At 39.2% G+C, this 24,534-nt stretch overlaps 1 protein-coding gene across 5 annotated transcripts in view; it reads left to right on the top strand.

Annotated features, from left to right (window-relative positions):
* The window catches only part of HECW1 (HECT, C2 and WW domain containing E3 ubiquitin protein ligase 1), a 259,900-nt gene that overhangs the window by 58,874 nt on the left and 176,492 nt on the right, over window positions 1–24,534 (top strand). For 4 of the 5 annotated variants that reach the window (XM_039378406.1, XM_039378403.1, XM_039378405.1 and 1 more), the window contains exon 2: window positions 23,826–24,150. In XM_039378406.1, the coding sequence (XP_039234340.1) occupies window positions 23,826–24,150 (325 nt within the window). Of the gene's footprint in view, window positions 1–4,970; window positions 5,029–23,825; window positions 24,151–24,534 lie in introns of all 5 variants that reach the window. The other variant, XM_039378404.1, reaches the window with a different exon arrangement.

The following is a 24,534-nucleotide window of genomic DNA, read 5'->3' as shown; positions in this document are numbered from 1 at the left end:
ATGTAGGTTTCCTTGTCCACATCATATTCTGGATTTCATGGCACCCATGAGGCAAAAGCAGCTCTATCTCATGGTATGGTTCTACAGCCCCATACTCCTCATCAGCTGAAGTGGATAGAGAAGACCATTACTGTCTGATAACTTCCAAGACTGAGATGCAAATTGAGAACAATGGGGTAGATTTGCAGATTAACAAATGGAAGATCTCACCTGAAAATGGTATGAAGATGTTGCTATCTTTTTGATTTGCCTTTGATGTAAAACAATCAGAGTTTTTATATTGATTAATATTGTACATATTAATTTTATATTAATATGTACAGATTTTGTGCCTTTACTTGTAAAAGCTGAAGTGCTTTCCACAACAGATGTAACTCTGATTTTGAGCCAGATTTCAACGCAACTGAGGTTTGTCTCTGGGCAATTAAAATCCTCAGTTAACATATTAATTATTTTTCTAATGATATTGCATTATTTTTCTTTTCGTCTTCTGAAGGGAAAAGAAAGTGTCTAATTTGTATACTGGTTTGTGAGTTATTTAGCTAATTTACACATGAGAATTTGTTAGTATTTATCTTGCAGTCACAAAACCGTGGATTTATTTTAAGGAATTTTATATATTTCCTGCTCTAGTGAGGTGTATTAAAATAGTAACTTCAGCTGGCAGTTGCAATTACCAAACCTGAAAAATGCAAGGGTTTCTTTTACATGTTTTTATTTGTTGAGATAGACGGAACAAACACTTCTAGCATAAATAACTGATGCTACCTCTCTTTCTCTGATCTTTGTAAAAATTGAAAAACCTTTCGAATATCAATCTGTAGAGGTTAAAAAAAAATAATTCTCATCTCTTCAGTGTTGTTCCAATCCCTTCAATGCAAAACAGTGCTTAAACCGTGCAGCAGACAGCTGTTAATTAGCAGCATATTGGGGCTGATGCTGGCAGGGATGATTGAGGAAGGGAAGCAACAGAGGAACAGAAAAGCATACGTGCAGGACAAACATACCTGCTTTTCTGTTATTGTTAGCAGAATTTTTTATGGACGGAAAAGCATGTTCTGTGTTCTGTTAGCATGTCTGTGTGTGGTGCTCCATCTCTGTCTAAAGTGGCTCAGTAGTTTGGGCAGATGTCTCTTCTCAGATGCTAGATCAGCCCTTATGCAGGTGGTGTCATACTGAGCACAAGTCTCTAGAAGCAACCTGTTGACCACTGAATGAAATACTTTTTCAGGATTGAATAGGTTTTACTGCACAGACTGAGCTGTTACTAACCTGTACTACATGTTGTGGCTGGAGATCTGTTGGGCTCATTACTGTACAAATTACTGTATAAATTACCCCAAGGCACTGAACAGTTCATGGGTGAAGAGCAAGCAATACAGAAAGCTTGGACTGCAGCAGGAGACAAGGGTACAGCAGAAATGTAATCATGCACACGTAGATGTGTGCACATGTATGTAGAGATGTAAAACAGGCATTGATTTTAGCTGTTAGCATTCCAGCTCTATTGTTATTGGGGTTTTCTTTGCAAAAAGTGTTCTTGAGTAAGGAATTCGAAGCAAGACAGCAGGCACCAGCAGGATATGAGTCTGAAGATTGCTTCAGGCAGGGCATGGCATACATAAAGATTATGTTAATGTACTTGTATGATAAGTAGAAAAAGCCAGAAGGTACTTGGAGACTCCATAAGGGGCAGGATGGAGGGGTCGAGCATCAGCTGCAGAGACTAGCAATGGCTTCTGTAGGGAGGGGGACAAACCTGAAAGAAATGAAAAGTGGACGGGGAGAAGGGGAAGAAGGAATAATAGCAGAAATGAAGAAAATACATAAGAAAGCTGAAGGGAGAGGGATTGAGGCACAGCTGGGCTTGTCAGGGCTGAATAGCAAACGAGAAACCTTAATGTTAAATGATGGGTGATGAAAGAGAAGGTGTTAGGCAAGGTGAGAGAGATAAAAAGAGAAATCAGGGAAGTAGTAAACGTCAATTGAATCAACTTCAATTTGCTTCATTTTCAGAAGGAGAATTAGGTTAGGAAGTCTCCACTGCTCAGTGGACTCTTCTCCCTATTTTTCATTTTTCTCCTGGATCGTGCTGATCTCATACAGAGGTCTTAAAAGAAACTACTCATCCTCTATGCAGGGCTAATTTTGTTGGAAAACTGTTGTTCCCAGACAGAAATCAATGCATACGCAGGCTGTGAGTAGTCTTGACACAAACAGCACAACTCCTGTATTCTTTAGTCTCTTCCTTTCACCTCTTTATCACACAGGTTCTAAACATAAAACTAGTTGGTTTTGTGGCCCTTGAGATGATATGTTTGCATATGCATTTATTGAAATAAAATATTTTATTGAAATAAAATATTTGCTGTTTAGACTTCTATTGCAATACTAACTGGCAGACCCAGTCATGGACTGAGAAGAAGAGGATAAATGCTGTAGAGCGCCATGGGAAACCCGAACAAAAGTGCCAAGGAACATGTCATCTAGATGTAAGAGTTCATAAGTGACAAGAGACAGCCAACAAAGAAATCCAGAAAACAGTGTTCATCAGAGCACTGATAGTCTTTCTGATCACAGGCTTTCCAATTTACCTGAAGTGCACTTCAACTATAATTACCTTTCTGAAGCACATCATTTAGCATAAATGTACCCCTGAATAAATCTATAAACCTTTCCTATCTATTGGCATTAAAGTTTGAATGCATACAGACCCATGTGCCACCTGTCCTGTGTGGCAGAGCCCTGGCCACAGTGTGGCACTGGAGCTTTGCTGCCCTATTGGGTGTTCCTGTGTGGATGATGGCAGCTGGGCCTTCTGTCAGGCTTGCTATAAACCCTGAGCGACGTCGTTCTTTCTGGATTAAACATGTGAAGGGATCACAACACATTTTATCTCTGTGCAAAAGATGCTTTCTGTGACTCAGTATAGGTTTTGCAGGATGTGTGAGCCAGGCAGTTTAGGTAGATAGTATTTCAGTTTATTTTTGCTTCCCATTCATAAACTAAGTGACTTGAATTGAAGTCTGTAATGCTGAGATGCTTTGAGGAAGGAGGAGTGAGAAAATTTATTGCAATAAATTTTGGGGTTGTGTTTGCTGCAGCCGTGTTCGGCACGGCAGGAGGCAGGCCCGGTGCAAGTCTGGGAGCTCTTCCTCCCTCCAGAGTGATCATACAGCATCCCTGGTCTGCATAACCTGCTGTTGTGGTGTGGATGCTTTTGAAGGTAGGAGTGGGGCTGTGGGTTTTTCATATTGCCTGTGGAGTATGAAACTTCCTCTCTACGAAAGCTGCATTAGAACTGGCTTAGAAAGAAACCTGTGCTTTTATCCCAAATCACTAACAGTAGAGACATAAAGGAATGTCTCTACCGTACATGGTATAATGTAGTATATTACTTTTTGTGATGTGAGAAGCTATTAAGTGTGAAACCAGGTTCTGTGAGGCTGTAGAAAATTCATGGTGACTGTGGTTGTGAGAAGTGGATTTACAGTTCAGCTATTTGGAAGAGTTTTTGTTGTGTGCACTCCTAACAGACAGCTGAAAAAAGTATGCATGTGGATTAACTTCTCTGAGATTGCCTTTAAAGATAATGTGGCTCCTTGCCCAACTTTCGGATCACCCTGCTTTATTTCCAGTGTAAATACGCTTTTTCAATAAAAGCAAAGGGCCACCAGACTATAGGCAGTTGGTAAATTTGGGACTAAAACAGATTATGTCCATGAGATTTAGTGTCTTGTGCAACACAGGAGATAACAAAGCAATGTGTACTTTTACTTTGTTTAATTTCATGGCTATTACATGTTTTGAAAGCCTTTTAATATTGGAGGATATGATCAAATGATATTGTTTTGTTTTATAAACCTTTTTTTTCAGCTGAACATTTCTGAACAGTAGAACATCTTCCTAAATCCGCTACCTTGCCCAACTCTTTTGCGGTCTCTTTTTTGTTTTTGTGCTTGTGTTGAGTTGGCTATTTTAGTAGTGTTGTTTTAAGGCTTTATTTTTTTTCCCTTGCCTTCTCAGCTGTCACTGAGTGCACATCAGAAACTGATGGTGGGGATGAATGTTAAGGTGGGCCAACAGTCTCCAGGTGTTGAACTGTCTTGTTGCTGAGGTGCTTTCCCTGCTAGTGCTGTGGAGAAGCTGTAAAGTGTCAGCGTGCCCTGATCACAAAAGAGAGCTGAAATACAGACATCATAAGTCTTGTTGTTGTGTCTGAGTTGTGGATGTCTTTCACTTTTTAAATTATAATTTAAAGTTTTATTATTGCATGTTTGGAGAGCCTTCTGCCCTTGCTAATTAGGCCTCCTTTATTCAGATTTAAGTTTCTCTTTGTTTCCTTGTTTTTCTCTGTGTAGTCTTGCATCATGTGGATGCTTTAATACTGGTTGAGGTTGAATAGAGAAGCAGAATCTTGTTCACTGTATTTTGCAGTCTGATCTTTGACTATTCAGACTATGTTGGATACCTGGTCAGCTCCAGGATGGTACACTGAAATTTACTTCATTTGTGGCTGGTCCCCTCAATATCTAAGCTTGTCAATAAATTGATGGGAAGAGAAAATGCTGCTTGGCTGGTACCCATCTAAGCTCACTCAATGTGAGGATTTTGCAATGAAGCTGAAGATCCATTGATGGTGTCTTGTCTTTCAGTTTCTTCCTAAGTTAAACGGATATTATGCTTAATCTTATACAGCCTGAAAAGTTTATTGTACTTAACACCGTTCTTACTTTTTTAAACACATGTATTTCAGCACTGAAGCGTAGGACAGCTTCCAGCTCTACTGGAACGTAGTGTAGTACACTGTTAACACGGTAAGATGTACTCAGAACTGAACAGTGGAACAAATCAATTAATAAAATGTCATCAAAACAGACAGGCTTTGGTGGAAAAAACAATATTTTTAAATGTCGCTTATGTTGGTTATGGGATACATGCTGAGTTAACCTCATTGAACTTTTCCCCAGGAATTGATGCGCTTACAATTGGCGGGTCATTATGCTGCTCCACCTGTGTAGTGTTAAGGTCAGTGTGTTTTTCTGATTATAAAAACCATCCATACCATTCCATTATAAATTCACTACCATTCATATAATGGAATGTGCCAAAGCTCGGAGCTCGTTGCAGCTGCCCCCGGTCCGTGTCTAAGGTCAAACAAAGTGGTTCAGGTATTTTGAGCACCTTTTCAACAACACACCCAATTAAGCTTCATTTAAAGTGATCTTTTATTGTTTATGTTTTCTTTTTTTCTTTTGTGACCTACTAAGCATCCATCTGATGTCAGTGTTGGTTTTGTTTTGTGTGGCCAGCCCAAGAATTCTTATTGAATCAAGACACGGTGATTATAAGATCATAGCAAGGAGGTCCTGGGAGCAGCAGGCAACTGTAACACTGCAGTTGCACGAATCCATGTGTGGGCAAGACACAAAATGCATCAACCACTCACCTTCACAAGACATTTTCTGAAACCTGCACCTTCTAACTGTGAATTAATTCTGAGTCATCACGACACACAAATCAGCCATCATGGTAGACACTAATGTGTGAGATGCAGGGATGTATGACTATGGCACTAATCACTTACTAGGGGAACCTGTGAGATTATGTGCATGCGTAACACACTGCTGCTGTATGCATCTTCCTGCACAGCTTAGTCTTCTGAATTGTTATGCATTATCAAAGAGAGCCAGAATGTGCACTAAAGCTTATCTAGTGTTATTTCTGTCACTGAAATGTTGATATGGTTGGGGCTTTTGTTTGTATGTTTGCTTCTACATTTTCCTTTGTTATTAATCATGCAAATAACTTGAATTCTGTGAAGAGTAAGAGTTCAGTGAACAGCCATGTATGTCGTAGATCATTATGTTCTTCCAGTTTCACAAGGACATATCCTTCTGTGTCAAGTTTTGCACTCTGTAGTAGCCAGTGAGAGCCTCTGGCACTGGCAGTTTTTCTGGAGATGTATTTTGAGCCTCTTTGCAAAGTAGGCGATGCTGTAATGTCTGAGGAAATACATGAAGTCTCTTGATGATGACAACTGAGAGTTTTTGTGGAGAATTTTTGTGTCCAACAGCACTCCTTCTTTCACCTCTGTCTAGCTGCAAGCTCAGTGGTATTCTACATGCATGTAGTTTCACAAAAAGTGATGAAGAGTCACTGGAAGACTCTTTGATGAAAAGCAGTCCTTGACTGTTCTAGTTTAGGAAAACTGTTCACAAGCTGACATTTCACATGACAATCATTTAAATTTTGCAGCTATTGCATCAGGTAAGTACATCTTCACAGGTATTTGGCAGTTTCTTTTATTACTCTGAGGGGAAAAAAAACAAACCTTAAATTAAATATACCCCCAAAGATGATGCAGGTCATGGTAGGATTGCACGTTTTTTCTAAATTGAAGAGACTCAAAAGGAAGGGCTTGTTTCATAGCAGAAGGGGTAAGAAAAAGATTCAGAATAGGGGTTTTTTAGTAAAGCAGAGTGCATTATACCTGTTTAATTTATGAGCAAAGCTGTATTTTACGTAGGCACCAGAAGGATCTATTTGCAGCATTTTCAAATTCAACTGTGGTGATATTAAGTTTTAAATGAGTGGATCTCTCACTGCTAGCTAAGTGTCTTAACAAATCTAGGCCCTGATACAACACACAGGAGATCTTGGAAATTGTATTAAATACCTCCCACCAATAATCCTGCCAGAAATAGGTAGCTGATGCAACAGCAGGAAAAAGTAAATTACTTACCTGCCACAGCATAGTCAACTGCTGTGATGCTTTGTCTCTTCAGCAGGGTCTTGTGGTTAAGATAAGGGAGTCTTGGTCCTCAGTGTATGTGGTCAGCTGTATTCAGATGTACCAAAGTGATATAAATCACTTGTCACAAAGTGATAAGTGTCTATTAGATATATCACCTATACTTATAGACAGAATTCGTTAACTGCAGCTTTGGCTCAGTTTCTACCACTCCCCTCTATGCATGGAGGCAGAAATGCAAAACACTTTTTAAACTAAAGCAAGTCATTCCTTGGTCCCCTGTCCCACCCCACCCTCCTCATCCCCTATGGAAAGCATGTTGAACTGAGTTTATAACAGTATTTCCAGCTGGACACTTTTTTCGTCCTTTATGGCTGTTATTAGAAAAAAATTTGTTTCCCTTTCAATCTGAGCATGGACTACTTCAGGGAAAGCAAACCAAATACAGGATTTAGTGCATGGCAATGAACGGTAGGTGCTTCCAAGAGCACTTACTTGTCCTTGCAAATAATGCTTATGATTTGCAATGTAAGCATTGGAGGAAAGTGCCAGTGTTTCTAATGAATTTGAAAACTTGATGGGTGCAAGAAGTGCAGGACCCTTCCAAATCCTTGCGGATGCCTGAGCGCTATTTACAAGTGTTGAAGCATCTAATTTTGTTTCTTAAGTTAGTTTCCCTACATATGCCCTATATAGTAAACAGAGTAAAATACTACTTCTGGTAGTATTTCAGAGCACCCTTTTCTCTCCCTTAACTGTAAAACCAATATAGAAAAGTTACCCTCAGTCAAATCTCAATGAAGATTTGTAAAAAAACCTGAAAGGAAAAGGTAGAAACACAGCTGAAAAAATATTATCACACCATCAAAACACAATCTCAGTTACAAAAAGACTTAGTGCTCTAGCATGTCGTGGCTCCAGCAAGCCATTTCTGGCTTTTAAAAGATCTTCTCCGGATGAGACACAGGATAGCATATTAACCTTTTGTTTTGGATGGATTTAGTACTTCGTTAAGACACACAGCAATGTTTTATTTTGAAAAAAAAAGCCTTTAATTAGAGTTTATCACATGTGGAGTTCATACTTTTATTAAAGAGTTATTTATGAAAAAAATCTATTGCTGTTCCTAACCGTTGTTACTGTACAGTTGTTACCTGTGGTTTATTTAAGATTTGACAGAAAGAAACCTTTCAAACATCCTTTTGTTGTGTAGTTCTTGAGCAAAAATAAACAACAACAAAAAGCAGTTATAGGAGTTATTTTTTATGAAAAAGCATACATAGGTAGAACCTATACTGAAAGGTATTTCCCAAACAAAAATATTCCCACATAGCCAAAATAATGCATTTTGCAATCCCTTTGCTTTAAACCTTATACACTTGCATTGCCTTTCTCGGTGCTAATGATAACCAAAATATGTGGAGTGTGTTTCGAACTTTGCAACTCTTCTTATATGTTTGTGTTATAGGCAGAAGAGCCAACAGATCCACTAAAATCCATTTGGGTGCAAAAGGGATGGTGATTAGCCAACCTGCAGGCATGAGAGAAACCCCCTGACTTGTCCTGTAGGTTCTCAGATGGTGCTGGTGGTGCCAGCAAAGGCAGCAAGATGGGAGGCAGTGGTAGGAGGAGAGGTGGAGCTGTGAACCAGAACCCTTGCTCTCCTAATATCTTTTTAATTAGAGTACATAAATATTGGCTGACATAGTAGTTACATCTTAATGGAGAAATTAAGAAACAGATTAATTTCTGGCACGATTCCCTCTTCCTGTTTACGTTGGTCCCTATTTCCAGCACTAGTTTAATTGAAGGAACAATTCTCTGTATTTGCTTATTATCTGCCAGACTTGTAAGGGAATAACTATACATTTGGGAAAACATAAGAGTGTTTAAGGGGCACCACCAGAAATGAAGACGTGCTTTAAAAAACAGCACAACTGGCCAATGTTATCATCCAGGGTATTAGGAAAAGAGCACTTACAAGGAAATTTGCTATTCTTCTCACTGTATCATGTAATTGAAAGGCTGTGAAGATGGTGCTTTCCATCTAACCTTGAGTATTTAGGAATTTAAAAGAACCCCAAATGACACAATGGGATAGGAATGGCTTCAAGGCCTGTTGAATTTAACAGGAGTGTTTGCATCACATCGAAGACATGCGAGATGATGCCTAGGCTGACTTCACTTTTACACTGACCCATACCTACATGCACAAGCCATTGTCCATACTGGAGGACATTGATGACATTGGGAACGATGTCTGCATTGTGTGCCTTTGGAGTTTAGATGACACTTTAAAATCCCTTGTTGATGTACTGGCTGTTGTCAAGTAAAAGCTCGTGGGCTTTTAAAAAATTTGGGATAAAAACCTTTATAATTTCCTTTGGTAAAATACAAACATGCTTTTAATTTTCAGGATTTACATGCTGGGAACCTGCATTGCTTCCATAGTATTTTGCAGCTTTGCCCTTGCATGATGTGTGGATATACTTTTGTTTTGACATGCACAAATATTTTGATTTTACTGGGAAATTTAAATACATTCTTAAAATGTGGCCCATCTCTTTAAAGCAAACAGAGAAACTGCCTGAAAAAATCCATTATTTTGTGAACCTCTACATCATAAAAGTCTAATTAAAGTCAATTAAGGTTTAATTTTATTAATATTAAACCATTTGCAGAACTAGTTGCATAATAAAAAAAATTATTCTACAATACATCAGGAAAGCTCTGTCAAATACATTATCTCTGACTCTTTATGTGAATATATACTTTAATTGCATTGGGAATTTAAAAATGAAAAATATAAATGAGATTTTTTTTTGTACTTTGCAATTTAAATTAGTCCATTCTTTATGACACTGCGTTTTCACCTCTATTAATTTCTTTGCTTCTCAAAGAAAAATTATACCCTAGGTGCCTCATTTAGCATGGGAGAGAAAAATCACACCAGTTTTACTAGTAAGATGAAAATTGTCACAAAATCCATATAGAAAATAGAAACATATTTTGTTTAAGTTGTAACTCAAATTTTTCACCAGGATGAGAACACACTGAACTCTGTATTAAAAAATGGTAATTAGGAAGAATGGAGCTGGAAAGGGAGTAATGTTGTGTTACATATTTGATCAGGTCCTGTTCCCACTACAGTCACTTTGATTAGATTTATGCTATGTGTTTGTAATGGCTTTTGAAAAACCATAACACCTATTTCTGCAGACCTGTACACATGAGGAAATTCCCTCATGTGAGTAATCAATTAAATCGGTGGAGGCTATGTATAATGTTTTTATAGTCTATCTTCCTGCGCTGATCAGACTTCTGATTGGCCTTTCTGTCTATCTGTCACTCCCTTACCTAACTACTTCTGAAGCTGTTGGCTAATTTGAAATGAAACAGAAAGGAGTAGTTGTCTTTGAGATAATTCAGTTTCTATAGGCCCCAGGGGCTGGGAAGAGGAGGAAGACCCTAAGTAGGACTGGGGGAAAGGCAGGTAGAGCTGTTTGTCACCTACTCCAGCAGCTGGCAAGTCACTGGGATTATCATTACCTTTGCTTTGGGTCTTTTTTTGCATTGGAATGGACAGCAAAAAGCTGGGACTTTAGTTGAGGTTTGGTGATGAAGGATAGAGCTCTGCAGGAAAACAGCTGCATTAATTCCACTGCTATCAGGGCTGTTCGTTTTTATTTCCAGGAATACTTTCTGAATCAGACCTGAATGTCTAATGCAAACATTCAGCTTCTGGTTAAAGGTTACAAAAATACAGCAATCAAGTTAATTTATCACTAATATTGAGAGAAAACTACCAAAAACATTATGTGGCCATTAAGCTTATGAGTTACAAGTGATAAATTTGTTAAATTAGTGTCTTTTCTGTTTGCAAGTCTTACACTGTGATGCCAGATGTCCACCAAAGCCACTCCATCGTTCCCCTCCTCAATTGGACAGGGAGAGAAAATATAACAAAAGGCTCATGAGTTGAGATAAAGTCACTCATTACAGTCATGGGAACCCAGATGTCTCAGGGAAATTACTTTGAATTATTGCCAATCAAAGCAGAGTAGGGTAATGAGAAATAAAATGAAATCTTAAAAAATGCCTTCCCCACTGGAGGTTGTGGCCAGTTCATCACACGTTGTTTCTGCTACTCCCTTCTCCTCAGGGTGAAGACTCCTTCTCTTGCTCCAGTGTGGGGTCCCTCCTATGAGACACAGTTCTCCAGACTTTTCCAACATGAGTCTTTCCCAGTCTGCAGTTCACAAACTGCCCCAGAGTGGGTCCTTTCCACTGGGTGCAGTCTGTCAGGAGCAGGCTGCTCCAGTGTGCGTTCCCTGCAGGGTCATAAGTCCTACCAGCAAACTTGCTCCAGCAGTGGGCTCTTCTCTCCACAGGTCTGCAGTTCCTGCTAGGAGCCTGCTCCAGTGTGCACTTCCTGCACACTGTCACAGCCTCCTTTGGGCATCCACCTTCTCTGGCATGGGGTTCTCCATAGGCTGCAAGTGAATCTCTACTCCACTGGGGACCTCCATGAGTTTCCAGGGCACATCTTGTCTTCAGGGGAATCTCTACAGGGGAATCTCTGCTCTGGTGCCTGGAGCACCTTCTTCCCCTCCTTCTTCACTAACCTTGGTGTCTGCAGGGCTGTTTCTCTCACATATTATCACGTCTCTCTTTGGCTGCAGTTTCTGTCTTGCACAGAAATGTTTTACCCGTCTTAAAAATGTTATCCCAGAGGTGCTGTCGCTGATGGGCTTGGCCTTGCCCAGAGGTGGACCCTTTTTGGAGCCAGCTGGCACTATCTCCGTTGGACATAAGGGGAGCTTCTGGCAGCTGCTCACCGAAGTTGCGCCTGTAGCCCCCTGCTACCAAAACTTTGTCACGCAAACCTGGTGCGTACACCCCAATGAATTCTTGCTGTGCGTTGGAACCCCTAATGTAAATGCCTGTTCAAAAGTCAAGTTTTAACTTCATTGACATTCCAGTTTTACTGCCTAAGGTTAAGTTGAATAGCATTTTATCTAACAAGTAATAACAGCAATTTAAAGTACCATCTGTGGACCAAGGTGTGTTTCATTGATTTGTGTGTGGAATTGTACAGCAAGTAGTTCTTGTCCTTGGTTCTGTTCTAAGTCCCATGCCAAGACATCCAGGCAGGCCATGGCTGCTCACGTGGCCACTGCCTTGTTGCATGATGATGTATGTGTGTGTCTCAGTCTTTCTTCCAGAACTCGGGTTTAAGACCTGCAAGAACCAAACAAATTTCCAACTTGCTTATTTCTGCGGGCTTCTATAAATGCTAATTAATTAAAGTGTAGATTTCCATTGCAATGCCCTAGAACCTAATCCTTGATGAATTTAGGACACTTCTTTGGCAGAGGATTTGTTACCAGAAAAATATGTTAAAAAAATTTTTCCTTTGGACCTTACTTTAAGTGCAGTATTAAAAACTGTAATTACTTCTCTTCTGTGAGTATTCAATGGCAACCAAAAAGTGTTAAGTCTAACTAGCAGTCCTCATTAAAATTAAATGAAACTGTCATTTGAACCTTCCTTCAGAACCATTCTTGTGCATTTCTGTGAATGAGTGAAATAAAATTTTTCCTATGGACTTTGGACATGTTCTTCTTTGAAAAGTCTCACGAGACCTTTTGAACACAGGGACACAAACCCTTTTGAACTGGAGTAAAAGAGAAAAAAAAGTAAATTAAAACCTCACACAGTATTGTGAGCAGATGGACATGCCTCTACATATGATTGTGTGGTACAATACAGGAATATCTAATTATTGTATTAGAGGTGTATTGGCAGCAAAGTAAGTTTGGGTGAAGCTTAGAAATCATACAGTCAAAACTGGACTTGCCCATCTCTGTGTGCAGCTCCCATTTTTCTTGGTGGTCACTGTGCTTGTCTCTCTTTTATGTTTGGTTGGAGGAGCCTGCACCAGTGGGCTCTTCTTCATCTACTTGAACTAGTCTGCTCAAGTTCAAAAGTTTCTGTGTGGTTTCTACTTTGAAAATCTGCCTTATGCCTATAATCGTTTTCCGGGGGAAACTACCAGGCTGCCTTTCATCTAGCCTTGGCCAGCAGTTCCCCAGAAAACCTTAGATATGTAGCTCAGAATTATCTTACAGTTATCCAGAGCTCCTGAAAGCAGCTTCTGTTCTCTTATGTAGGACTTTTTTGTGCCTTAGGTAAAGACGGCACGTGTTCTTTTTTGTAAAATCTGAGTCTTGCTTCTCAACTAGAGACTGTATTACTAGAGCTACTCATTTTCTCTTGGGATAGTTTCCCCAGTTTCTTTGCTTTCTCATGAATGGTAGTTTATTATGATTTATACAATCAAAACATAAACAACTTTTAATAAAGATGAAATAGTAAGTAGCAATCTGGTTTAAAGATACTTATCTGAGGCTAGTTTTACCTGTCCAGGAACAGAGAAATCTAACCCTTTAAACTATGCCTTGTGGGTTCTATCACTAGTATTAAGTTTTTAATGGCATCAGGATTACTTTCAATAATAAAATAATGGATATGTGACATTATTAAACATAAATCAGTTTTTCTTTACTGTTTTCCAGTGCAAATTAGGAATTCTTGATCGTCAAAATATTGATTATCTTAGATTTGTCTTTTAAAAAAACACATAATGAACTTCAGATATTTTGTTTTCATAATCTCTCCAAGAGTATACAGACACGAGAAGTCAGTCTGTTGGGAATAAACATACTTAAATGTGGAAGTCAAACTCTTAGTACTTGCAAGCAGTTTTCATTCTATCCTCCAGTGACATCAGACAGAAAACATGCAATGATGATGACTGTGCCTCAGTGTCTGATGTTCCAGTTTTCTTTTGAAAAAATGAAAAATGTGTTGGATTCTATTATTATAATTCGATAGGAAAAAACATTCAGATATCATAGTCTAAAAATAATTGTATCCTAAATTAATCTAACCCATCAAATCACAGGTTTGTTTCTAGGGTTTGAGATCTCATTCTAAGAGTAGTTGCTGTAATCTGTGTTCTGAAATGCAACTTGCTGCTCTATATGTTTGTATGATGTGTTTTCCAACAAAATAGATTGAATCATGGATGAAAATGTTTGAAGTGTTTTAGTTAAAAATATGAACTTTATTTTCCAGGTCTGGATTAGCCCTTGTTAGCTGCAGCTGTTGACAGCTATATGGGTTTTCTTTTGCTTTACAAAGTCACTTTGTTCCACATTGAAATCAAGGGGAGTTTTGCCTTTAATTTTATCGGAAACACGATCAAGCACACTCAACTAGATGGCATTTCTGCATTTGACTGGAGGTAATATGGTAATAACAGGAGCTCTGTAGCCAATTAATTTTAAAATATCGGGGAATATTCTAGGCCTTGTTGAAAGGTAGAAGATGGAGCTGAGGGCATACTCTGAAGCTGGTATCTGGTTGAAACACTGGTTTATTGCAATGGTTTGTTGTTGTTCATAGATCAAAGGAGTGATTGATATAGGCATTAATACCCAACAGGCTCCTAATAGTACCTACCTGCCTCACTGCCTGAGGAGGCTAAGAGACTGACACTTCAAAACACTCTTCTCTTAAAGAAATATAGATGGAGGCAAGAAGCATGACAGAGTGTAGCAGCAATGAATGAAATAGGAGACTTTAAATGTTTTCTTTGCTGTGGAGGGAGAGTCAGCCATCATGGACAGCTGGAAAGAACCATGAGTGAAAAGAGCTTCCTTCCATCCCTCCTGGGATTTGTAGGTTTATTGTCCCCACATGTTAATCCACATGTTTATGGCTGGTACAGCAAGTAATGTCATGTGCCCCATCCTTTCCTACCTACAAGCGTGGGGAGGGTGGTATTGTTGGCATGTGAGAAAGAGGAGATAGGCCTTGAGAATAAAAAGGTATTGGGAGGAGAGGAAGATGCATGGTCACCTGGAATATGGCTATGGCATGGACTGCAATGTGAGAGACATGGCACAGAGGTCCTTGCTGACAGTCTGGAATAGAGGGAGGCAGGAGGTAGAGCGTACCCAGCTCTTCCAGGGAATGGCACTCACAGAGTTGACAGAAATTTTACAGGTCATGGCAGCGATGAATGTCTTGTGGTGCGTATGTATATGGATCCACTTGTGCTGCGCACAAGTGTCTAGGCAGAGAGGGAAACGTGGGTGGTGAGAATACTACGTGCATACATCTGAGCTCTGCAGGATAAGCCTTTTGATACGTGCACACATGAACCTTTCATTTGCATACTTGTGTCTGAAGGGAGGTTAATATTAAAAACCTCTCTTTTGATATCTGTGCTTGGTTGCTTTCTGTTGCCTTCTTTTTCTGTATGTGTTTTATACATAATAAGCTATGCCTGACACCTATGCAATACATTACAGAAGTCTTTTCTTCAATCTGGCAGCAATATGCACTACAGACATGACACAAGGTTTGTTTTTTAGCAAAACAGTTGTCTTGGTGGAGGGTATAATGCATTCATAATGATAGAGAATCCTGGGATTTTTATAACTCTCATATAGCATAAGAAATTAAGAGTACTTTCTGCAAAAAAAGACTCCTCCAGTTGCTGAACTTTGGGGAAGAGATATGGGAAATGTGGGACTGCTTCTGAACACAGAAATTACTATAACCTGACAGTTCGGGGAAGCTGTGTACATTACTGGATATCTTTCTGCAACTCATATTTACTCTACATCATTTCATTGGTAGTCTCTTAAATTTTGCAGGATGCCTCCACAGCTTTTCCTGTAAACCTCTGCTATGTTTACTGGTATTACATTTTTGAAAAGATCTGCATGTAAAGTGCGTACACTGTACTAAGTATTTTATTTTCTATGCACTTTCTCTGGATGAACCATCTAGTTTGCAATTTTATAGTTTTCTAGAAAATCAGACTATTCTTAAATAATCATGTAGTAGTTTAGTATGTTTTTTAATTTGCCTCATTTCCATTTTACATGCCTGAATGTACTTACAATACACATTTTCTGCCACCCCCAGGAGTGCTTTGCCCACTTACCTTTATATAATGTAAAATCTTACAGCTTGAGAGGTTCATACACGTCTGACTCCTTCCTAGCTAACCTAACGTGCCTAGGATACCCATAGTCACTGACTCTTTAAAAAGGTCATAGAGATGGTATTCAGTCCTCTCCAGGAAAGCCTTAACTGGGTCTCGGTCTTTTTCATGAGGAGCTTGTTTCTTCCCTCTGAGTACTCAGAGAGTCTCACATTCCTGAGTGTGACTCAAGTACTCAAAGCTTGAGTTGGATGAATCCAGACCTTTGTTAATACTACTAAAGACATTGATTTTTTTCATGGACGAAGTCTGAACAACTGAAGCCACTGGTTATAAAAATCCATCAGGTAAGAGATGTCTATTATTATGTGCTGTGCAGAACCTGAAAAGGGCATCAGGCATGGTCAGGACTTCTCTGTAGGAGTATCAGCTCACAGAACAGTGTATCAGGAGTATCAGCAACGTTTTTAGCCTGCAGCAGAGAAGAGAGTCCCTGTTCTTATGTCCTCCCTCCTAAAACCCCTATGGAGTAAGTAGCATTCCTGGGAGGCCATTACAGTCCACCTTTGCCGTGGACCTCATAAAATGTGATGATGATTCTTAAGCAGACCAGTGTGGGGCACACAGGGTTTTTGAGACAACCCTTTTCTGAGAGTAATGCTTGTTTGCTTTAAATAATGGATAAACCAGTACTAGCACCTGGTATAGAATGATTGTTTTTCTTCTTGCAATGATTGTTGTTCAAAAATATCAGCCTTGGGTTTTAAAAGATAAGGAATGGAGATTTTTAGTTTTTGGCACCACAGTCACTAGGACTGTGTATCTGTGAAGCTGATGTCCATACTGGCTGTTATGGACATGAGGATGCTTGTTCAGAGAGGGTGTGTTGTTCCTTGTATGAATGTACTGTTTTGCACCTGTTGGGAGGTAATCACTGCCGTGCTTCTGTCTGGTACTGCAGCAGCACTTCTCTGCCTTCTTTTGATGTTTAAAACCAATGAGGTAAAAAATATAAATTTCCTGTTATGTGCATAATAAAGCATGAGCAAAGGCAATCATTGTGGACTTGGGAGCATTTGATAGTAGTATATAAGCAGATTCTAAGATTATTTCTTTTATCTTGTAGTGTGGAAAGAAAAAGTGAAGCTGAGTAATGTTATCTTGGTTTAAGATGTTACCATGTTGACCCCTCTATTATTTATTTCCATAGTTATCTTTTTAAAATTTTATACTCAGGCCATATTGCATGTTTACCTGTTATTTTGTACCTGACTGTGTCCTTTAAAAATATTGGCAATGTTTTCAGATCTTTTTTCTGTAATGGGTAAGTCTGATGGCTGTTTCTTATCCCCTGCTGTGCCAAACTGCTGAGACAAGACTGTTTTTCTGCTACTGATTTAACAGAAAATAAGAAATTAATTTTGTCCTTAGCTTCATTTCATTGCAGAAACTTCCCAGTGCTTTATGAACTGTGAGTGAATTATCACTGCCTCAATAAAAATATGTTGAATGTAAAATTGTTAATTGCTCTATTAGACATAAGTTAGACATAAGTAGTCTACAGTGTAGAAAGTTTGAGTGATTTCATATAAAATTGATAAAGCGACTTTTTTTTTTTAAGAAACCTGTTCTGGTTTATATACTTACAGAAGTACAAATATTAATTCTTGGAATCATTTAACTGGAAATGTGATGTATATATCTTTCAGCATGCTCTTTTGGGTTCTTCAGATGGCAGTCTCTTGTAGTTCTTCCATAAAGAGAAGAAAAAAAAGCGTTATAAATTTTCATCCTTTTTGTGAACTCAATTTCCCTCCAATCATTGCCCCATATTCCAGAGTACCCCTGATTACTGTGCTGCCAGTTTTTGTTGCCTTATGACTAATAGGTCTGCATCAGGAATCAATCCCACACCAGCAGCACCAAACCTTGCCATGTTGACCTTGAGGCCAACTCTTTCATTTTGATTCTTATTTGTGCACTGATTTGCACATCACTGAAGCAAAGTTAAATGTAAGAGGATACATTAACATAGCAGTACAGCTAGACTGGAAACTCACAAAGGTCGGGAAATGGAAAAATGAACTGACTAATAACATCCATTTGCCCCACTGCTGATGTATAATGGCTTCGATTTCCGATTAGTGTTCGTTATAGGTATAAATATATATATAGTGTCATAGATGTGCAATATTGAGACAAATGCTCTTAAAGTTCTTTAGTGTTATTATGGCATGCATCCCTCTGAAATGTTTACAGCCTTCATTTCAGCCTTCCCAAGAACAGCAGTTTCGTCTATGTGCTCTGTAATATCTTGAAGGGAAAAGGGTGTCAGTAGACCATGGAAGTCTGAGACTCCCTGGGCAATTAAATAATTCTTTTGGAACTCTAAGAAGCCATTCCTGTGCCTCTCAAATAAATGGGCTGATCTTACAAAGTTCTCTGTGCTCTCCAAATGCTTTTACTTCCTAGCATTCTCCAATCCCTAGCTTCATGACTTTCATGTTGGGTTTAATGTTTTCAGCAAGTCAGATACTAGATGATTTGGAGAAGATTTTGTATAGCTCTTTGCACTCTAAGGCCTTGTTTACTGAATTTGGCTGTAGTATAATCTATGCTTTAAAAATCCTTTTTGTTCTAAGCATTACACTAACAATTCTTCCAAAATTCAAATGTCCAAAGGGATTTTTCTCACATGATAAATAGCTGTGATAGGTGGGAGTAGATTGATGGGAGGGCTTTATGATAGCTGAAGCTGTAACCTTGATTACAGCTTACCTTCAAACTGTTTTCCTTCTAACCTCTCCATTGCCTTGCATTTTGCACGGTCAATTGTACTATGCCCGCAGTGAAGGAAAATGCAAATGTTCTTTTGGTTGAGTTTGCTATGCAGGTACCATGTGCTGTGCTGAGGACTGTCCCTGGGCAGAAAGGAGGAAATCTGAGTATTTTATTTACCTTTTCCTGGCTCAGAGTTTGACAGAGGGAGAGTGTACCTGCCCTGAAAGCTGCTGAGTGGTGGTGGCTAAAGGGCCCTCTGGGCTACGGGTGGGGAGAGCAGATGGGGAAAAGATGCTTCCACAGCAGGCCTGTAGGGGAAGTGGAGTTGAGAAGGTTGCTGGGAAGAACAAGAAGCAGTTCCTGCAATAAGTCTTTAGGGCTATAAAAAGCAAGATTGTTAACTCCAAGGAGTTCACATTGCTAGGCTGAGAGCAAGGCTGGAGGACAAAATCCTGCCCTGTAAGGTAGCAGCTGCAAGATTCAGTCATATCTTTTCACTTTCACACAGTTCTTTATTGCTCTTCCATCCAACAGAGATGAGTTTCCTGTCCTTCAGAACTTAGCCAATTCTAATTTAAGCTCTAATAAAACAGTTTTACATACTGAAAGCCCTTTCGACAGCCTCACCTTCAAGTTAAAGGTCTGCCTCAAAGCTCTGGCTTGCAGATTCCCGTCATATCACCTCCAATGACTGTAGGCAGTGTTGTTTTCCTGCTTGTCTTTCTTGCTCTGGGTATTCATACATAGGCTGTGACTAAGTTTTTAAAATCTTTCATACAGACTGATGCCATCTTATTCCTGTTAGTAAAATATCCTTTTTGATACACATGATCTTACCATCTTAAAGCTGCTCCGAAGATTTTTTTCCTGTGATAATTTATCACTTTCACCATGCTGCCCTAATTTTGTATTTTTAAACCTGTCTTGGCTCCCTCTTGTCTTTACAAAACATATAAGCCTTTCAAGTGAAGGCTAAAAGCTTATCAGGAGAGCCTTCACCTCCAGTGAAGCAACCAAAAGACTGACTCCACCTCTAATTTGCCTATGATACCAGACTTGACTGCTGGCCTAATATATTTTCAGGTATGTAAATGTGCTGTGTTCCAAGCTTCCCATCATAGAAAGCTATCTCATTTTCTTTCTTGGTACTTGCCCGTGAAATTCAGGTTGTGATGATGCTTGCAGACATCTGAATGACTACTTTGGGCCCACTGTTGTGGTGGCTTATGTTATCACCTCGTTCCCTTTAACTTCTTCGTCTGCCAGAGCTCCAGTTACGGGTTGTATTTCAATCATGTGGTATCTTTGTAGTATCGTACTGCCATCCTGACCTGCACAAATACATCTTTCACAGAATATTCTGAGTTGGAAGTGACCCACAAGGGTTACAGAGTCCAGCTCATAAGTGAATGTCGCCTATGGGGATCCAACCCACAGCCTTGGCATTTTTAGCACTGTGCTGTAATTTAACTGAGCTAATCTCAGGTTCTAAGCAGCAAAGGAGGCAACTGGTGTCAGCCCAAGTATCTAAAAGACAGCTCTTAATTGTCTGAATAGAGAACAGAGATGGATCCTTGCAGATGTTTAGGTGAGATCTATCTCTGTATTGCTAAAGCATCATGCACCATTCTGGCATGATTTAAAATAATCCCGAATGAAAAGAAAAATAAAACCCCTAACATTAAACCCTACAGATTTCCAGTGGAAGTTAATGGGTGGCAGCTCTGAATCCTTTGGTAAAATTCAGCTGGCTATAATGGTGTGAAGCCTTCCTGCCTGAGGATTCTTCTTGTCTCAAAGAAGGGAACAACTACCTTTGGTGGTAGAGTTTTTTAAAGGAAAAGGCAGTGACAAGAACTCTCTGCTTTCCGAATGCCATAGAGTAATCGCAAAAGGAGAGAGGTGTGAGAAAGGGAGAGAAACTCTGTGAAATATTTTTTCTTGGTATTTACTGGTTACAGTTTTTCTATGTGTAGATTTTCAAAGTCAGTTTTCTTTACAATCAGATGTCATCTGTCATTTTCTTTTGTCTGCTCCTTCCTACTTTCCCTATTAGGGATTGCAATTGCATTTTTATGGGAGAAAAATAATCCTAAATTAACTTCCTGTTGTTTGCTATCATTAGATGGACTAAGTGACATAAAGAAGAGGCAAGTTCTGCCTACAGATAATCCTCAAAAAAATCTAATTTTGAGCAGAACTTTCATGGGCTTGGTAGACCTCTAGAAACAAAGCTTTCTAGAGCTCTGTAAAAATCAGTAGTGAGGGGAGTGAGTGGGAAAGTGAAGCCTGGGTGTCACTTGGTAGAGGGAATCAATGGGTGGAAACACCCCTGGAAAGACTGACTGTAGAAGCAGCTATAGAATGACTGTTTTGAGGCAGGAATGAAGAGGTGTTTGTTTCTGTTGACAACCAGCATTTGGCTGTTCATTGTTTTTGCTTTGTATTTTATACTCTGTATTAGAAATGAAAGTTTAGTAGTGTGTATAGTGTGCATACCTCTGCAAAGGGAGAGAAAATAAATATTAATCTCAAACCCTTAAAATATTTATTTTTATATGTTAGGTATATATGATGGATCAGATTGCTTTCAGAAGATATTAATAGGATGTCTTTGCAGTTATTTTAAGCTGTCTGACCATAGCTGGGACTATCAGCAGGGCTTGAGGGCTTTAGACAGTTGCATGGAAAGCATGCAAAGCTGGTAATAAAATAACTAGTTTACCTAACCTCTTTTCTATTTATTCTTACAGTCATGCTTGTATTTTGATGCCATTATTTAATCCAGATGATTATGTGTGACTATTATTTCATTTGTTTGGGATTTTTTTAGCTTGGGGATTTTCTTTTTTTTTTTTTTCAGATTAATGTGTTTGTGTAGAATCAATGCTGGAAATACGAGAGACTGCAATTTGTGGAGAATTTGGCCTTCTGGGTTGCTTTAAAATTATACCATTTGTTCCACTGGCATCAATATACAGCAAAATAGGAACTTACAGAATTAAAACATAACGATAAATTTACCATTTCCATTAAAACTGCTTAAAGTCATACCGAAGCTGAAAAAAAAATGTTTAAGTCTAATTTAATTTTAAGGTATGCAGTTAATTAATACTCTACATCCATTAACATTCAAAAATGAAAGTATCTGCAGAACCACTATTCCCTGGAGTAATTTGTCACCAGAAATAAAATGTCTGCCTTTGAACTGAGGTAGCTTTTGGGTAATGCTGTGAGCGGAGGAACCCATCTTAATGATATAGACTAATCCAGAAGAGTGAGCTTCAGGTTTGTTGCGTTGATATCTCACCATTATAAAAACAATTCTAGTTGTGTCAGGTACTGTTGGGACAGCAGATGCCTTCTTTGCTAAGTGACAGAAACTACCAGCAATTTTAAATTACTGACTAGAGCACGATAGTTGTGCATGTCCAAAAGTGCTTCCCAGATTAGAAGATGTTCACAGCATGTTTCTTGATAAAAAAAGATGCTTTTTCTGTTTACATGGGGTATTGGTTCTTTATACTATGACGTGAACTCTCTTTTCAAACAGTGAATAAATATTAGAAAGAGGCAGCAAAGATATGATGAGATGCACAGCAAAGGCAACACCACATACTTCGTTCCCCCACATGCCTCCTTCCTCCTTCTATTCCTCTACCTCTGGTGTAGCCTTTTGCATTATTAGCTTCAATCTTGCGGTACTTACTACAAGGTGTGGCATTCCCACTGCAGCTATTTTTGCTTATAAACCCTGTTTAATGCAGTAAGTGAGGATTTGGGTCAGCGGATTGTCAGCATTGTTGGGCAGTGTTTGCCAAGTGACGGCATATTCTAGGGGTGCAAATATGCCAGCTGAATTTTTTGTTCTCTGTACAGTTTTTGTGCAACAGAATCTTAAGACACAATAATAGGTCTCTTAATTATTCCCCCTGCAATGGTATTAATAAAGAAAATATTTTATTTTTTTCAGGACTTACTGTTCTTCTGGGCTACCATAACCTTAATAAAGCCAGTGTTAAATTGCTGCTTGACTGGACAAAGGAGCTGTGATTTTTCTTCCGCTTAATTTGTTTGAGTTCGAAAGGATGATTTGACTTCTGATCATGTGAAAAGCATTTCATAGCATACTGGAAAGCTGTCTGGTTTTGTATCTAACAGACTTGACAGCATGGTTGGCAACAGACGGATAATGGAAGGCTAATGAATAATGAAAAGCTGAGTGATTGAAATAGCAGAGCTGTAGAGAGAGAAGAGGGAAAGCTGGGAAGGAAAATGAAAAAAAACAAACAGTACTAAAGTAAGGAATAACCAGTATTTTGATCAGTATCAGGGAATGTCTTCACATCAGAATTCAACCCAGTCATAACTTAAGCATTCTCCATCTGCCAGCTCACAAAAGCTTTTAACTTCTGCACCATGACACATTTTGTACAAGTCACTCAGCTTGCCTTGAGGAAGAGAAGGGTAGATTGAAATTTAAATATTTTTCAACTGCTAGGATGATGACTACTCTGCAGTAACCTTCTCGATTGCCATTAATTGTCTGGTGCATTCCCAAATTCCTACCAGAGTGGGTGTGCTTAGCATCTCAAAGTCTACTGCAGAAAACAGAGTAGAGCAATGGCATTGGAATCCATCAGCTGTACAGAGACACATTGCAACACTTAGTTTGTATTTATACATCAGTTGAAGACATCTCTCTTTTGGTAACAAGGGTAACTCCTTTTTCACGGCATTCACTCTTCAGATATCCAGCAGGGAGGAAGAGCTCTTACTCACTGCTAGCCAGTCTCTCTAGATGAAATATAGTCTCTAGAGTGACTGCACCTTAAGATTCCTTTGTAAATGTAACAAGAGTTACTGGGGATAGGACTTAACTCCAGGTGTCAAAAGTGAGAAGACTATCTCCTGATGTTAAAAGAGGATGGCTCTCTAGCAGTTTGATATTCCCGATGTTTGTGTTTGTATATGTGCATTAGCATGGAAGAAGTCAGCTCCTGTTAATCTCCGCACACTGCCAGCTGTGGCTGAGCCTGGTGGTGCAAGGCTTGCTCTTACACTTGTTTTCATGGTAAGAATTACAGAGTAGGAGCTGAGTTAGCACTGTGTTTCCTGCTACATCTTCTCATGTCTTTTTGCAATGACAAACGGAAAAAGATCTGCTACTTTCTCATTATAACTTACTACTTTTCCTTTTCCTGAGCTTTCATGTCACTGAAAAATGAATAATACTGTAAATACTGTCCTTTCTTTTTTTCTTTGCAGAATCTGTACCAAAACAGGTTCCTGGGCCTGGCAGCCATGGCGTCTCCATCTAGAAGCTCACAAAATCGACGCCGGTGCAAAGAACCTCTCAGATACAGCTATAACCCTGACCAGTTCCATAACATGGACATCAGGAACAATTCCCATGAGACAGTCACCATTCCTAGGTCTACCAGTGACACAGACCTTGTCACTTCAGACAGCCGGTCCACCCTGATGGTCAGCAGCTCCTACTACTCCATTGGGCATTCGCAGGACCTAGTGATATACTGGGATATAAAAGAGGAAGTGGATGCAGGGGACTGGATTGGCATGTATCTCATAGGTGAGTCCCCCTTACCCCTTCCCCTTTGGGTTTCTTGCTGCTTTTGATAGCTGTAGGCATTAAGGTACTATGGGTTAATGGTGATGATGAGCTGATACAGCTCCCTTAAGTGTAGTCTTTAAGTGGGTTTATATATTACAAAAATTTTTTCTGCTCCTGAATTGCTGGTTGCAGTCCTTGCGCTCACTTTTTCTTCAGCAAAGATACAAAAAGGCTTTCTGTTGATGGTTTCTTGACATTTAAAGATAAATTCATTTTAAAACCATTTGGATGTTGGGAAAATACCTCCCATATAAAGGCATAAAATATTTTCAGGGTTTCCTCTTGAGCATCCTTTAGTAATCTGTGATAGATTACAAGTCAAGAATATGAATCATTTAAAAA

Source organism: Pipra filicauda, unplaced genomic scaffold (assembly GCF_003945595.2).
Source record: "Pipra filicauda isolate LSUMZ 115617 unplaced genomic scaffold, ASM394559v2 scaffold137_size4652046_pilon, whole genome shotgun sequence".
In the NCBI taxonomy this organism is placed as follows: Eukaryota; Metazoa; Chordata; class Aves; order Passeriformes; family Pipridae; genus Pipra; species Pipra filicauda.
The sequence above is the reverse complement of the archived record's forward strand: the minus strand, read 5'-3'. Positions and strand labels throughout refer to the sequence as shown.